The 17633-nt window shown below is 45.3% G+C and overlaps 1 protein-coding gene across 11 annotated transcripts in view; it reads right to left on the bottom strand.

The window, feature by feature from the left end:
- The window catches only part of TAFA5 (TAFA chemokine like family member 5), a 350020-nt gene that overhangs the window by 118772 nt on the left and 213615 nt on the right, over window positions 1-17633 (bottom strand). For 7 of the 11 annotated variants that reach the window (XR_014012543.1, XR_014012544.1, XR_014012545.1 and 4 more), the window contains exon 3: window positions 7931-7987. The exons of the other annotated variants lie outside the window; for them this stretch is intronic. Coding sequence is in view for 3 of the 7 variants with exons in the window: in XM_081211865.1 (XP_081067991.1) it covers window positions 7931-7987 (57 nt within the window). In the remaining 4 variants the exon portion in view is untranslated. The remainder of the gene's footprint in view (window positions 1-7930; window positions 7988-17633) is intronic. 11 annotated transcript variants of the gene reach the window in all.

Raw genomic sequence — 17633 nt, forward strand, 5'->3', positions numbered from 1 at the left:
TGCATATTGCCGCATGGAACTCATCAAGATTTCTTTCTTTTCTTTTTTACCAAAATGTTATATTTAAAGTGCATAATTACAAAAAACACATTTCAACAAGCAGTAGTGATAAAAACACATTCTTACCTATCCAAGAAAGAATTATCTTCAGAAGCAAATCTTTCAAATTAGATATTTGAATTGAGCACTATATAGAAGGTGCATGTACAGTGGTGCCTCGCAAGACGAAATTAATTCGTTCCGCAAGATTCTCCGTCTTGCGAGTTTTTCGTCTTGCGATGCACGGTTTCCCATAGGAATGCATTGAAAATCAATTAATGCGTTCCTAGGGAAACCGCCTTCAGACCGGGTCCGGGGACAGTCTGTCCCCGGACCTCTTCTGAAGGCTGGGGGGGGACAAGGGCTTTTCTTCCCACCCCCAGCATTTTAAAAAACCCCGGGACAGCGCTCCGGAGCCCGGCGGCTGGGGCAGGTGTTCCTGCCCCCCCGCCCCGCTTCGGAGCACCGTTCCAAAGCGGGGCGGCGGGGGAAGGTGTTCCCACCCCCCGCCCCACTTCAGAGCACCGTTCCGAAGCGGGGCGGCGGGGGAAGGTGTTCCCACCCCCCGCCCCGCTTCGGAGCACCGGGAGAAGTGATCTCCCCGCAGCCCCTTGCTTCAAAAGAGGTCCGGGGGCAGCGGGAAGCGCTTGCCGCTGCCCCCGGACCTCTTTTGAAGCAAGGGGCGGCGGGGAGAAGCGATCTTCTCCCCGCAGCCCCAGGTCCGGGGACAGCGGGAAGCACTTGCCGCTGCCCCCGGACCTCTTTTGAAGCAAGGGGCGGCGGGGAGAAGCGATCTCCCCGCAGCCCCTTGCTTCAAAAGAGGTCCGGGGGCAGCGGGAAGCGCTTCCCGCTGTCCCCGGACCTGGGGCTGCGGGGAGAAGATTGCTTTTCCCCGCCGCCCCTTGCTTCAAAAGAGAAGACCCGCTGTCCCCGGGGCAAGCTTCATTTTGCGAAGCAAGCCCATAGGGAAATTCGTCTTGCGAGGCAACTCGAAAACGAAAAAACCTTTCGTTTTGTGAGTTTTTCGTCTCGTGAGGCGTTCGTCTTGCGGGGTACCACTGTAATCAGAATCAATTTAGCCAGCAAAGCAGATTTTTAAACACGGAGTCTTCAAATAGAGAACACAATTTGAAGGAGTCAGTGACAATCAGGGCTTTTTTTTCAGCTCTTGCACCTCTCAAGTGGGCACCACTGCCATTATAAGAGAATAAGGGAGGCGTTTATGGTGAGTTCCAGCACCTCTTTTTCTAGAAAAGTAGCACTGAGGACAATCATAATTGATCAACAATGTCTTAAGAGACCTTCATCACAGAGACACAGTTTTGTATCTGTAGAAATGGGGGATGTGAGATTCAGTTTCAATTATTTATTCCATTCTTGGGTTCTGCTTGCAGATTTCTCACAGTTATCTGGCTCGCCACTGTGAGAACAGAATGCTAATTTCTCTGATTCATTTGTCTGATCCAGACAAATTTTCTCACAAAGAGCAGCTATAGCATCAGCAGAACTAACCGCCTGGACACATTTGGCCAAGTCTGAGCAAATATTTTCAAATATAAAACAACACCTTTATCGTGCTATCTACGCCCACCCCTGTAAAAACCACAGAATTCCTGTTCCTATCCTGACAATTCTGGGTAGCATTGCTTGATTCTAGACAGAAGGCAAAACAGTCCTGGATTATTCAAGATGGGAATGTGTGCAGTATGTATTCTTGTCTGAAGATGCTCTGTTTGACAAATGAGGAATTCAAGTCATCTCTGGCACCCAGCTACTGGTCTCCTGAGATTTAGGTGAGCACAAAGCGCTTCACGTCTTGCCAATGTTTTGTGTTTCCTCTGTGGAATGGAGGGATATAACCTATCCAACTGTCATACTTTTCTTCTTGTAGTCCTTCTGTGCAAAGACAGAAGCAAACCGGGCACACAGGGAAACATAGTTGCAAGGAACTGTTTCAAGGCAGAGAAAGGACTGTTTCTTCAAATCTCATTCTCGTAATGAAAGAGAAGCTGTAGTCAGGTTCCAGATGTAGCCTTTGAAAAGGCGTGGTGAAGTTTAAATTCTGAGCAGTGTTGTTGTTGTTGTTGTTGTTGTTTGCGGGGGGAGGCAGGTGAAGAAGCACATTTCCTAGGTGGAACTGCATCCTTAGCTTTATAAACAAATTAGCAGAAAAACCAGATTGCAAGGTGGACAACCTGCTTCTAAAATTCAGACTGTACTTTGTTTTCTAGATTAGGGTGCCCTTTTCTGTCTCAGAACAGGAGTACGGAATATGTATTCATAGCTATTCACACAGATGATAGCATATAGGATAAGGCAACGGCAACAATAAAGAAATTATGAGGGCAATGGGTGAATCATTTCCACCTTTCACACCACGTGACATTATTCCCCTGATACATCTACATCTCAAAATGGATTGTGTATGAGATGTACACTACAAGCCCAAAGGCACAACCCTATTTGTTGTAGTTATTACTCCTGCTGTCTTTGGTTGATAACCCCAAGAAAATAAACCATGACTTACAATGCACCTTTTTAGAACTTGGATGTGTTTGATCCTAGGTATATGAATGTCCCCCCTCCTGTTATTCTCATATGATCCAGAAATTGCATTCCTGGCAAAAGTTCTTTGGTGATCTTGGTAGAATGGGCAAGTTGGCAGTACAGGGTTGTATCCTCTCACTGGGAGATAATGCTTGAGTGTCTGAGCACAAGTCAAAAAAGAAAGAAAGAAAGAAAGAAAGAAAGAAAGAAAGAAAGAGAAAATCCCTGGATTAGATAATAAGTATTATTTTTTTCTAAAGGAGAGAAGGGAATATGAAAGGTCATCGTGACATTTCATGTACACATTTAAATCTAATTGCACTGCAATGCAAAGATACAATCCATATTTTTTTTAAAAAAATCTTACTCAAGTTTTCTTTGACATTTGCGTTAAGCTGGAAAAAACAATGTGCTACAGTTTGTGTATATATAAACAAAATATTAACATTTTATTAGGAGCTATGCAAAACCTCTCCTACATAAATTTTGCTTGTTCAAATTGGGACTATCGACCTTTTTTTGTTGTTGTTCAGTTTATCATTTTATCTCCCTACCTGCTTTTTTGATAATGCAGAGATTTTGAAGTATTAAACTATAACATCGAGTCAATAACCTTGTATTAACAAATCTTAATGTTTGTTGTATTAAACTCAATATTGAAAATATTTTATGCACATAAGGTCAAATTTAAAACCCAGAAATGCAGGTAGTATGCTTATTCAATGGCCTTTGGGGTATGTTATAGAATAATATAACAACCTGTTCTGATTTCAGATTCCTCTTCCGTTTTGTCCTCTCTCTGTTGACCTTCCTCCCACACCTCTCTCCCATGCTTTCTTGTCCCCCCCCCAATTTTACTTGAGTTGCCTCCTGTTTTCTTCATCTAACCTTTTTGTATGCCCCCTTGATTTCACTTCTTCCTGCTTCCGAACCATTTCTCCTTCCTGCTCCTGCGAAGGAACAGTCAGTCAATCCACTGCAGTGGCGTAGCGTGGGGGGTGCAGGGGAGGCCGGCCGCACCGGGCGCAACATCTGGGGGGGGCGCTCGCAGCTCTCTGCCCCTACCTGGCTCACTCACTCTCTCTCACTGCAGTGCTGGCTGTGCGAATCCGATCCGAGCCGCCGGGTCGCCGCCCACTGTGGAGGGGGGGGTGCCAGGCGTGCGGTGCAGAGAGAGAGCGAGGGACTATCTGGGGGAGGGACAGTGCAGCGGCCGCCCAGCGCAGCGCTGAGCGTGGGAGAGAACCACACCAGACCAGACCAGGCAGCAGCAAGAAGAAGCTGGCAGCGGCGGCAGGTTAGGGGTTAGGGGGCGCAAATTACTTGCCTTGCCCCGGGTTAGGGGGCACAAATTACTTGCCTTGCCCCAGGTTAGGGGGCGCAAATTACTTGCTTTGCCCCGGATGCTGACAACCCACGCTATGCCGCTGATCCACTGTATCATCTTTCCCCATAAAATGATTTATTATCTCATGTGTTCACTCCAGCTTCTGTCAAAACCCCTTGCTGACATTGACAGGGCGTGATAGGGTAGTATGGCCACTCCTGCTTTCAGAACCCCACCTCTCGCTTCAGCTAGGAAAGGTGGGGCAGGGGAAATAACCTTTCACTGAACAACCCACAGGCTGACCTCCTCTGTGCCCCCCAAATGCCCTGTTTATGGAATTTCTGCTGACTACCTCAAATGGGGGTGCTGCTGGTGGCAGTTTCTAACCACAGTCAGGGGAGGTGTCCGGCAGCACTCAAACTGGTGGTGTTTTCCAATGACACAGCCTGGAGCAGTTCTGGAGAGAGACACCTCCTCTTCACCCAAACCCACCCCAGTGCAACAGGTTGTGGGCGTTGGGATGCAGCCAAGGAATCAGGGGCAATTGGCAAGCCCCCAGCTGTCCCCAGCCCACCGGGGCCAGCTGGTCCTTGGATCAGCATGAAACTGTGACCCTAGCTTCAGAAGCCTTCAGAAGCTGGGCACGCATACTCAGCAGAGTAAAACACTGTGCAATGGAAGTTGAATGGGGAGGCTGTGTTGAGCATATTTACAAGCAGTTTATTCAGCATACATAAGGACAAAAGGAAAACGTGTCTTCTCTCCTTCATGTCCAAAGCAAGACAGGATAAGCAAAAGCTGTACACAAACGGAAGTTCCCAGCAAGCTGTGCTGGAGTGTAAACAGACATATGACCCACAACAGTCTCATGCCTGTCCCTTAAGGTGGAACGGAATATTCTAACAGTGGGTTTCAGCCTGCAGCCTTGATTACAGTTTATGTTCCAGTTTAGCGAAATGACATTTAAAACAACTGGATAAAAATGTCAAGAGAACAAAACTATCAGCAACGTTTCCTGGTATGTCCAACTGTTGCAAACAGAAATTCTCAATAAATTCATACAAATCTACACAGCAAGGTTTTGATGTTAGTGGAGTTTATCATTAGGAAACTCCCCCATCTGCAACTGTATTTTAACTGGCACAATTCTCGCAATTTGTAGATGCTAAAATACAGTGGTACCTCTGGTTGCTGACGGGATCCGTTCCGGAGCTCCGGTCAGATCCCGAGGTTTCCGCAACCAGGGGGACCGCTTCTGCGCATGCGGTGAAACACGTCTGGGTTTGCCACTTTCGCAACCCGAAGTTTACGTTACTCGAGGGTAACATAAGCCGACGTGCTACTGTAGTGAAACAAAGCACCATAGGAACACACATCCAAAATGTAAACTACTTCTAGTCCTTAAAGGACTTGATACAAAGACGAATTATTTCAATTTATAGACATCTAAGGCATCTAAAGAACTAAAATCGCTACCCACCCACCGACACAGCCATCTATATGGAGCTTACAATATGCATAAATAAATTTCTCACGGTACACAGAGTCATCAGCCAAGGCTGCCTGTACAGATTTATATTTATTCTATTATGTATGAATTAGCATTCCCTTAATTAAATTATATTTGATAGTCATTAAGCAGAAATTGAATACATTAACATGAACACAGTAGTTCATAATGAGAAGTGCTCTAATATGTCAGGGAGAGAAGTGCCATAAAAAGAGTACCCATGGTGGTGGCATGTTGAATGAAAGTTGACAGTTAAGTTAATAAGTTAAATGCTATTTGTGGGAGAGCTGCTTGCCTGAGTGTTATCTGCAACAGCATGGCAATGAGAGATCCATGGGAAACAATCTTACATAGCTACCGAACGTTTCAAAAGAAGCAGAGCACTCCATTAGCCTAAGCTGAAGCGGAGGGGTTCTGAATGCTCAATTCTGCCACGGAAAACTGTTGTCTACGTTGCTCTCCAAATACTTGTTGCATCAAGTGTCCTGAAACATAATGGCAGCCACTCTGCTAACTCTACTGGGATGAGAGAAGAGGAATACAGACCCATCCCAACAACAGACTAGATCTGGAACTGATAGCTGAAGCAAGTGCCCATTCTGTGTACATCATATAATTTTCCTATTGTTCCCACCACAGTACTTTGAGCAGCCTTGCTTAAGTCTGCTCACAGACCAGTGCCCCACAGTCTTTTAGGCAATTGCTTTAACTGGCCCTATTTTTTCACTCATGGAACCAAGCATGGTTGTAGTTTTGCCCATCGCAGAGGGCACCAGAGGTAGAGGAGCACAGTTTTTAATAGGACAGACATTATCTCTGTGTGGCAAGCATTGTTTGTTCATCTGTTTCATGCCCCAACTCTAGTCGAAGACCTCATGATAGTTGTCGTTTTTGTTTTTTTAAAAAACCCATCTGCTAAGGTACACATGTTTCAGTCATTGCAACTGGTGGGATTTTTCACATGTGCAAAAGACACACTAATCGAAGAACAACTCGCATGCGTATGATTCTTGTATACACATGCAAAAATGCATCTGTGGCAATTGGTGGATCCAGTGCTTTGATCCAATTGCTTTGATCCAGTGCAGTCATAACGCTAGGCACTTCTACTTGTACTAGGGGAATTTGATTTCCACTAACCAACTCTCTCTCTGTGTCTCTCCCTTTCCCTCCCTCTCTTCCTTCCTTCCTTCCTTCCTTCTCCTCTCCCTCTCCCTCTCTCTCTCTCTCTCTCTCTCTCACACACACACACACTGCTCTATTTTCCCTACCCCCTAGGCAAGTAAACTGTGGTTTTGGAGTGTTTGCCAACACTCAGGAATGGCTCCTTGAAAAAAGGAGATTTGCTGGGAAGCGATGGAAGAAGGCCCCATGGGCAAAATGTAATTCATGGTTCACAGGATTTATAAGTCCTTCAGTAGTAGGCAAAAATAATCACAGACTCTACCTCTAGCATAGATTAATGAATAATCAACTGATGATAAGAGTTCAATGGGACCTACCGAAGAGTTGACTTAAATGCAACTGCTGTGTACATATTATCCATTAACTCCAACACTAGGGACTCCTGGCTTATTCTGATTTTAACATCACAGACAGGGTTGCAGAATGAATTCTAAAGTACAACAAGACTTCAGTACAGCTGCAGTCCATACCTGAAACATCACAGTTTAGCCTAGTTTAAACATCTACTTACACATTTTCTTTTGGTATATAAGGGAAATATTGTAGCATTAGACAGCACCCACAAAATTCCAACTGTTTAAATAATTATTTACAAGATGGTTGTAGTAAGATTTTAAATGAATAAATAACTCCCGTTTGTACAAAAAAAGGGGGGAGGGAGGAGAACGGGGGATAAGGGGAAACCAATATTTTTTCTCTGTTTACAATTATTTCCAACATTTACTAGTCAATAACTATTCCTAGCTCCAGCGCACATTTTGCTCCAAATATATGCTGCTGGTTACAACAGTGCTGTTGTTGTTTAAATGCTAACCACTACTAACACAACGACAGCTAATTTACAGACGCTGCAAGAAATATCTGAGACCCAGGCGAATGCATTAGGATGATTTTGCAAAGCATCACTCCTCCTTTCACCATAATTAAGTTACAGTTTGCAGCATATAATTTCATTAATATGGATTAGTACAAATATCAATGGCTCAAGCAAATGCAGAGTTGCAAAATGTGTGTGTCAATAAAATAAACACACCGTTCAGGTAATGGGATGTAAGATTAAAACGAGAAGTCACTGTGTTCTGCTCAGTCGTCAAACACATACAAAAGCAATCAAAATTGCTCTCATAATCAGGCAGAGGTGCCATGTGGTGTTCACCTGTGGTAAATCCTGTTTTGTTTGCACACATTCTCCCTCTTCAACAGCTTCCCTGTCTGCAGTTAAATTTCCCCGTGTAAATACATTCATTCCTTAAGATGACGTATAACATAAAGGCAAAATGGAGCACTATGCAAGCTGAATTAAGTGAGGTGAAGTAACTTACAAATGGGCCAGCAGTCCTTCACAACAAACCAAAGAGTCAGCAAAGAAGCTGTCGTATCTATAGTGAGGAAGAAAATGAGATTTGAGTGGAAGGTAGAAGAAACCTATATTGTGTTCCTGGTGAGAAAGGAAGCATCTAAAATTAGTGCCGTCTTTTTTTGCAGGACTTCAGCATGGTGGGCTCAATACTAAAGTTTTGATTTCATGCCAAAGCATTCATCTTTTTCTGAATTTTATTAAAGCCTTATTTATAATTCCTTAACCGTCTTTTGACAGAAATTCCCTTGGCTTCCAAACCAGGACATTTTCTTTCATTAAAAAGCTCGAAGGGGATTGTCCTTTCCTTATTTTGAGGGAAATAAAGGCTTACCATGCAGAGATAACTTTCTTTGTTTTCCATAGCAACCTTGATAGAATGCAATGAAAGAAATAAGAATGAAACCAAACTGTTGACTCCATTCACACCATATTGTGGCAGCCTTTGGGGTAGCAGGATTGCCTTAAACTAATCAAGCATAGGCAACCTTTTTTTATTTAGTGACCTTTTGTTTATCATCACAACTCACACACACACACAAAGAACTTATAAAGCCACACAATATAAGAAAACAAAAGCTTGTCTTCATTACATATTAATGTTCATTTATTGTCAGCCACCTTGGGGCCTGTTGTCAGGCAAAATGGGGTTATATGAGCATTAAAAAAATAGAATAAATGCACATTTATTTTCAATTTCAACACTGCATTCTTGCAAACTTCCATTTTATTCTTTCCCCAAAGATTTCAGGTAAGAATATATCTAGCCCAAGCCAACCACATAGCCCAAGCCAACCACATGCCTATGGCAATACCACAAAGCACAACAGCACTCTCAAAAACCTGCAGTTTCCAACAACTGGTATTCAAATGCCTATTGGGGTCTCAAATTTCAGCAGTTCCCTGTGCGATGCCAAAATTCGGCAGACACACTCTGCCTTTTGTGCGCCATTGTAAATAATAGGTGGGTCATTCCACACCAAATCACCTGATTTTAATACTCGACCGTGGTCTCGCATCTCAGATTTTGTTCAAATTTTGTGTGTGTGTACATACCTATGAGATAGGGGATAATAAATAAATAAATAAATAAATAAATAAATAAATAAATAAATAAATACATTTTAATTATACCCCGCCCTCGCCAGCCAGAGCCAGGTCCAGGGCAGCTAATACCAGTAAAATTACAGTAAAAACATAATGGGGGGGGGGGACCCACCAATTTAAAATACAGGTTAAAATGCAATTTAAAATGCAGCCTCATTTTAAAAGTAGCCCATAGATCAAAACCATAAGTGGAGAGAAAGATAAGGGTCAGAATGAGTCCAAACCAAAGCCAGGCGGAACAGCTTGTCTTGCAGGCCCTGCAGAAAGATGTCAAGTCCCGCATTTACCTCTTCCTCAAAGTCTTGCTCTCCTTCCTAAAGAATCTTACTCTCCAAGAAACAGCGCAGCTATAATCCTGGGAACAGGATGCGGCTATAATGTCCCTGAAGACCTCGTCTACCAACTTATCCGCCGCCCTCAGTTTGATTTGTTTTTTAAAAATGTTGGCAACTTTAATACATACTGCTTTCAATTAATATTTATTTACTTATTTTCTGCCTTAAGAGCCTCTTAATAGATGGGAAAGGATATGTAAAAACAAAAAGAACTTAAAAACAAAACATACAAGAAGTAATAAAACATAATTAAACCACTTCCAGAAAAGAACAGTTAAAAGAACTTCAACAGCATTATTTACAGAGTCTTATTTTCCAATGATAATTAATTGTCCTTAGATATCCCGTTTGGCAACTCTTGCTTCATTATTTGGGTATACATCATCTTCTTTAAAAGATTATTGCTATAAATGCAGTACTATGGTCTTCAGCAAAACTAATTAAGTGCTGTATAAGCAATGCAGATCAATATTTGTAGAGTAACCAATCCATATTTTATTTATTATCAAAGGTGAGGAGGGGAGGGGAGAGGGAGACTTGCTGATCTATCAATGCAGTATCCAGACTTTTTTTTCCCTTTAATGCCCACCCTACATAATCTATTTAGCTAAACAGAATGGTTCCCATTCTACACCAAAGACTACTTGGAAGGGTAGGCTACAATATCAAAACCAATAAGCTTTAAAATGCAACATATGGAACTCCTAAGTAGTAGTTGCGTGTCGAGGTCCCCAGGTCCGCCCCAATAACTCACACATCACACAGAAGTTTTTGTTTAAGATTTTTGGCATAATTTTGGCCACAACTTTATTAAAATACAAATTTGTGAGTGGTTGCGTAGGCATTGGTTGCGACTCTCTGCCCCCACTGCACGATGCGAAAGTCAGAATGGGGGAATACACTTGGGGGTAACGCAGAGCAGGGAACCTGCCCTCACCCCAAATGCAACCAAGAGCTCATTGCTATGGCCCGAGCCCCCTTGACAGAGTGGACAAGCAATAGTTAGCTCCCAATTCCTTTAACGGAATCCCTTGCAGCAGCAGCATTAGAGGGGCAGGCACAGCCAATCCATGCCCCTCAACCAACCAAACCATAAACCAATGCCTAACCACGAACCTTACAAGTTGTGACGATTTGCTACGCAGTAGGCAAAAACCAAATGGCCCCAGCCAATCAGCCAGATGGACAAAATTCCTACCAGGCCCCCGCTCCAAAGCAGACGACACCATGACAGGCATAGCAAGGTCAAAGCGAAGAACCCTTTTCTAGGGAGGGAGGGACGGGCAATCTGATGCACGGGCGAAAAGAGGAAGCCCTAGCCTCGTGCAAGGAGTTTTACTATTTCTGGCTGTCAATCAACAAATGGCAACATTAACTTCCTCCCAACAACAAGGGAAGCCCCAATCGTATCAGTGGCCAACGATCACTTAGCCCGCCCCCCAACTTTGGAGTGTCCTGGCGGCCCCCAACGCAACACGTGCTCTCCATGAAGGAGAACACGCTTTCTACAATTACGAATATCTGCAGCTGCTGCTACTACTACTATTCCTACTCTACAAAACCTCTTTCAAATCAACATTTATGTAAGTTCTTCTTAACTTGGACAATTTAACTGTGGTTGGTAGGCTGGAACTATTATATACTAAAAACAATCAGAGGGCAGTGAAAATAGTGGTGAGAACCTTTGGCCCATGAAACCAATTAGGCCTACTAAGCCTCTGAAACTGTTTTGGGCAACCGACACCCACCTTTCCCTTGGCCAACACACCAACAGGTGCGGAAAACCTTTCAGCTGCAATTGCAAAATGTTAATAATAATTGAGAGAGAACCCTTAAGCACACACCCTTCCCCCCCCTTCCCCGAACAGCTTGATTTTTTTTAAGTGCTGAATTCAAGCCACAGCTGCAAAATAAGGACTGCGTGTTAAGTTGTGGGTGAACATATCAGACGACACAGTGATTCTTCAAACAGCTCTTGTTTATTCACAGGCCAGAACAGAACTGAACTGAAGGGCTCAGTCAGCCTGCTTATATAGAGCTCCAGTACCATGTTACTGTAACAACTTTCTAAAACTATCCAATCACTGAACGTCACTTTTGATCCTTCATTTGCATAACTATCTACAGTATCCCCCTGCTGGCCCAGGGTGAGAACTTCAGTACATAACACTACGAGTACACCTAGAGCTCAACTAAGTCAAACTTAGAGTAAGTCCATTGATTTCAGTGGGTCTCTTCTGAGTATGAATAAAGCTAGATATCGCCCAAAATGTGTTTGGAAGTGATGATAAAGGAGAAATAGAATGGAAATAATGCTTGAAAACCAATAGATTCATGTGGGAGAAGACAGCCCTTGAAATAGTCTGGTGTCAAACCATTTAGGACTTCATGAGTAATCATCAGCACCCTAAATTGTGCCCTGAAACAATTTAGAAACCAGTGCAATTCATTTAAGCCGGTGCATTTTGAAGGAGATTAAGTTTTCAAACACATTTCAAGGGCAGCCCCTGTTGGAGTTGGAACTTAACTGGTTAAGTTTGTTCCCATGATGCCTCACCATTCTGACGTCAGCTGTAGAAGCTGGGAGGAGTTTTGGGAGGAGTTTGTCAGTCCCACTGTGTACTCTGTGGGGGAAAGACGTAGCCTGTAATGGCGGAGAGGAGCCCAGGAAATCCCTGGGGGAATGTCAGAATAAAATGCTGTATATAGACAAACGGGACTCTGTGTGTTTGTCTGGAAGCTGAATCAAGTTGGTGACAGTTTTACACCGCTGTGCGAAGCTCTGCTGAGCCGTGACGAGGAGGAGCAGGGGCGGAAGCGTGCCGGGCAGCCATATATCGCTAATCGAGGTTTGTAAATCAATTAGCGGGAGTCACGGCTGATAACAAAAATCACAGGTTATGGATCATCATCGCTTGTAAAACTGTCACGGAAGATACTGTCGGGAGCTTTGATCTGCGGTGTCGAGCAGGGGGCCGGCAGGAGGCGGAAGGACTTTTTGCCTGGTGTTAAGAGGCAAAGGAGCAGCTGCGGAGTTTGAAAGCAGCTGGCTGCAAGACGCAGAGAAGTGCCTGTGTTGCTGAGAACTGCCAAGGAGCTGAGAACAGCAGCGTTTCTCCACGCCAGGGGAGCTGGAAGTCTTGTGAGTACAGCTTGGGGGCGCCTTTGGAGAACGGGAGGCCGGAGTCTGAGGCAAGCAGGCAAGCAAGCTGAAGCTGCTGTGCAGAAAGGCTACAGAGAGCTTGGAAATGTGCCTAACGGTTAAAGGCAAGCTGACGACGATGCTGAAACCAGCTTGGAGTTCTGCCTAAAGTTCAAAGAGGCAGGGGAGCTGATCTGCTAGACCGGGAGCTGAAGAGCGGCTGGTTGTTTACGTGAGTACGCTGGGCCCCGGGGGAAGTTGGCAGATGGCCAGGAAGTGATTCAAGCTACGTTTGAAAACCTTGGGAGAACGGAAGAGGATGGCAGGCTGCCAGGTCTTGGAGGACTGTGGGAGGCTCACTTTAAGAAGTTGGGCAACCTGGCTGCTGATCTAAAGTCTACTGTTCTGGGTGCCAGGAAGCCAGAGGCCGTTCAGCGCTCCAGGGTGTTTGTGAGGCTGGAGGCGGAAAGCAAGGGCCGGGAGATGGCTGCTTCAGAACAGAAAGACAAGATGGCGCTGATCACCTATGTGAGAGCCGGTGCACAGCTGGGAAAGGCTGTGGGCCCCAGGGGGGGGGGCAAAGGGACTATTGGCACTTGGAAATGTCCTGCTGTGTTTGCTGTGAAGCTTCAGCAGGAGGCCAGAGCCCTGGAGAAGGAATACAAAAGCCTAAAGATGGCTGGAGCCCCTGTCCCTGATGCTTTAGCCACAAGGAGTGCTGCTGAGCAGGTCGGGGGGGCGGAAAGTTCCAAAGGCAAGTTTGAGAAGTTTTCCACTGAACCTGCTGGAGCGAAGAGCAGCTTCAGGGGGGGCGAGGCTGGTGGGAGGCGCCGTTCCAGAAGGAGGAAGGCCAAGCCAGCTGGGAGCCCCGAGCAGTGTTTTTCCACTGGAGTTCAACGTCTGCGTGGCAGATTGCCCCCACCGGAGCAGAGAGACAAGACAGGATGTTGTCAAGGTCAAACTGCTGAATTCCCATGGGAACCAGTTGGGTTTCCATGGCAACTGGTCTGAAAAAACAACCAGGCGTGAGACTGAGACTGGTGAACTTGCCAGGTGCCAGCAAGAGACTCGTGGGACAAGGCCAGAGCAGAGTGTTGTTATTGGCTCTGCTGCTAATTGCAATTTGATCCCAGAGACATCTGCTGGGAAGCTGCGGAAATGCAGGGCTGTTTTGACAGGGATGACTATTAGGTTCACAGACGGAACACAAAAATCAGTCTGTGGTGTGGTGGCTAACGTGTTCTTTTCTTTCCAGGAGGAGCAAAAGTTCAACGTTGTGCCGGGACTGAAGCGTTGTCTTTTATCTGTATCAGCTCTAAAGAAGCAGGGATACAATGCTCGTTTTGAAAATGACACCTGTTCCATTTTCAGAGGAGGGAGACAACGGATCAACATGCAGAGGGAGAACAACGTCTGTGTTCTGGAGACACCTCTGGAGGGTTGTGGGAATGCTGGAAAAGCACGGGTGCAGTGTGCTAAGGTTCCCAGTCATGTGCAAAAGTTGCACAGGTGCACAAAAGGGTGTAAAATCACACAATGTGGGAGGTCCCAAGGGTGCAGGGCATGCAAAGGTGCAAAGGTGCTTGGTTTTCCCGGGTTTGGGAGGGTAACCACAGAGCCCTTTGGGCTGGTTCTCACAGATCTGTCAGGACCTAAGAGGTCTGAGAGTCTGGGTGAGGCTAGGTATGTGCTGTCGCTGACAGGTAACCACAGCCAAGTTGGCTGGAGTTTCTCTCTCAAATCACAAGGGGAGGTGGCGCAACTGATCCAGGATTGGGTTGCGGAGGTGGAACTAAGGTTCTCCACCAGGGTGCAAGGGTTCAAGAGCGACCGAGGGTCACAGTTTACTGGGTCTGCTCTGGAGAAGTTTTTCAAGGAAAAGGAAATACGTCACCAGGTGACGGGTGCAAAGTCTCCTCAAGGGGAGGAGAGGGAGGCAGAGACTGATCCCGGTGACGGGGACAAGGTCCAGAATCAGGGTTCAGAACCCGGTGATGGGGACCAGGTCCAGGGTCAGGGTTCAGGGCAGGTTTGGGCATCTCCAAGGGTTGTGAAAGGAGTGTCCAGGTGTGAGGCTTCATCTCCGGTAATGGAGAAAGCTCACGGAAGGGTTGTCAAGTCAGAGGGGGAAACGTCTGACGGAGAAGACACAACTGCTGGCCCTAATGGGTCAGTAGGGTATCAGGTCACAGGTGCGTGGAAAAGTGTCGCACAGTGTGATTCTGGGAGTGTTGAAGGAGTTCAACAGGTGCCTGGGAAAGATGCTGGGAAAGAGCACAAGGCAAAGGGGAAGGTGTTGAACTCAAAAAGGTGAGGTCAGAATGTGATGCAAGGGGGGGTGTTGGAGTTGGAACTTAACTGGTTAAGTTTGTTCCCATGATGCCTCACCATTCTGACGTCAGCTGTAGAAGCTGGGAGGAGTTTTGGGAGGAGTTTGTCAGTCCCACTGTGTACTCTGTGGGGGAAAGACGTAGCCTGTAATGGCGGAGAGGAGCCCAGGAAATCCCTGGGGGAATGTCAGAATAAAATGCTGTATATAGACAAACGGGACTCTGTGTGTTTGTCTGGAAGCTGAATCAAGTTGGTGACAGTTTTACACCGCTGTGCGAAGCTCTGCTGAGCCGTGACGAGGAGGAGCAGGGGCGGAAGCGTGCCGGGCAGCCATATATCGCTAATCGAGGTTTGTAAATCAATTAGCGGGAGTCACGGCTGATAACAAAAATCACAGCCCCATGGCAAACATGCAGTAAACCAAGCTGGATGTGGCAAAGAATGTGTAACTGGGACAGATCTGCTTTTCCCCAGGAAAAGGTGCAGCTGACACATTAGCTGAAGCTGTGCAAAGACAGTCCTTGGCATTGCCGCAAACTGTATATCCAATCCGGGGGCAAATGTATGACAAGAATAACTCCCATACTATAAACCCAATCCTTCAAGAGGAGCAAAATCCTGTTCAGCCTCAGCTGTATACCTAGCCCTGCCATATAGTTTCCGCTGACTATCAACACTTCCAGATATTGTTGTTATACAATTCAATTCACCATATAGCTGGGGTATGTACTTTTGGTTTTATTTCATATTGAATTGTCATTATAGTTCATGCGTATAGTTTGGAATAACGCGGGTGGCGCTGTGGGTTAAACCACAGAGCCTAGGACTTGCCAATCAGAAGGTCGGCAGTTCGAATCCCCGCAACGGGGTGAGCTCCCGTTGCTCGGTCCCTGCTCCTGCCAACCTAGCAGTTCAAAAGCACATCAAAGTGCAAGTAGATAAATAGGTACCGCTCCGGCGGGAAGGTAAATGGCGTTTCCGTGCGCTGCTCTGGTTTGCCAGAAGTGGCTTAGTCATGCTGGCCACATGACCCGGAAGCTGTATGCCGGCTCCCTCGGCCAATAAAGCGAGATGAGCGCCGCAATCCCAGAGTCGGTCACGACTGAACCTAATGGTCAGGGGTCCCTTTACCTTTAACCATGTATATGCAGGTCATCATTTCAATAATTCATTTGCAGTTTATGAAGCATTTCTGTATCCTTCTGCTGTGCTGAAGAAGAATTCTACGAAACATGGGTATATCCAGAATCACTGTTCACTACATCTGTTTCCGGACCACTTCGGCAGAGTTGGACGTCATAAAACAAAGCTTTATAGCTTGTTTTCATCAGATAAGAATCTGACCCACTGCTTCTTTCAGAGACTTGCATAGTCTACAAAGACTTTCAGAGACTTTTAAGACTTATGTTTTTTTGGTTCTATGTTTTCAAGAGAATCCATCAAGGGTGCACATTTAGTGACTTTCAGAGATTTATAAGATTTCTGTTTATTTGGATTCTCATATTGTTCAATGTTCTGTATAGATTATATAAAGAGTTTATATTGATATTGCATTGTTGTACTTGGTCATTGTGTTGCCTTGCACATCCAATATATAACTATGCTCAGGAAACAATTCAGAACCTTCATAGACTCCCAAAGACAGAATGTATGCCATGTTAGTATCTTGGCTCACAGGCAGAGGTACCTGGCCTCCCCCGAGGCAATTGAGCGAGATACTGTGTTTACCTTCTGCGACCTCCCGGCAGGCTAGGTAAACAAACCCGGCGATTCTTCTCATCAGACGTGAGAAGAACACACCCTCTGCTTCTCTGCTTCTCTGCTTCTCTCTCCCTCCCTGCATTCTCCCAGGGAGGAGAAATGAGACAGACAGGAGTCCTTTCTACATGTTTTATTCCTGTCACTCAACAGTACATAGAAATGTGACTGCACCCTTCAGACTCCATCAGAAGAGACTCAACTCCTCCCCTGTACTTCCAGCACAGGTCAGATGACACTCTGAGCTAACATCCGGTGCTCAGTACAGAGAATAGGCTCCACCCTTTCCCCAACAGTACATCTGCAAAACATAACATCCTGTTTTGCATTCCAGTCATCTGGAGCTGGCTTTTGCATTGGTGCTTTTTCCTGACATGCCATCCATATGTTACTGACACCCAACCCCACATTCCCAGGCAACCACCACCAGCAGTTCCATGTAGATGTTAAAGATGTATAAAATATGATTAGGTGTACAGGACAGGACATGCCAATGGTCTGTGACTGTGCAATGCCATCAGGTCCACAAGCCATCCTAGTCCTCAAGTTACAGTTTTTATACAGTGTATAAGTTTTTTTTCTTATACGCAACGTCTGCAGCAAGAATCCTGGTGGCTAAGTACTGGAAAGGGAATCAGTTACCCACTAGGGGAGAGTGGCTATGTAAGCTCTCAGAATACTTAGAATTAGCCAAATTGACAGACATAATAAGACAAAAACCAAAAAGTGAAGTAAAAAAAGAATGGGAGTGCCTAAATGAATACCTCAAAAGTCAAGGTTCGAGGGCAGAAATCTGGCTGAGTCTGGAATAACCTTGTGAAGTGAAAGGATATGAAAGAAGGATTTATATCTAGATGTTAGGATAGAGATGATAAAGAAAACAGGAAAACAGGAAGACACAATGAGAGATAAAGGAGGTGCTGTGGGATTGGTGGAAGTCAATGTCTTGTTGTTGTTTTAGTGTTTATAATATTAACTTGTAAGATATGGATTTG

This window comes from Podarcis bocagei (genome assembly GCF_964188305.1).
Source record: "Podarcis bocagei genome assembly, chromosome: 10".
NCBI lineage: Eukaryota > Metazoa > Chordata > Lepidosauria > Squamata > Lacertidae > Podarcis > Podarcis bocagei.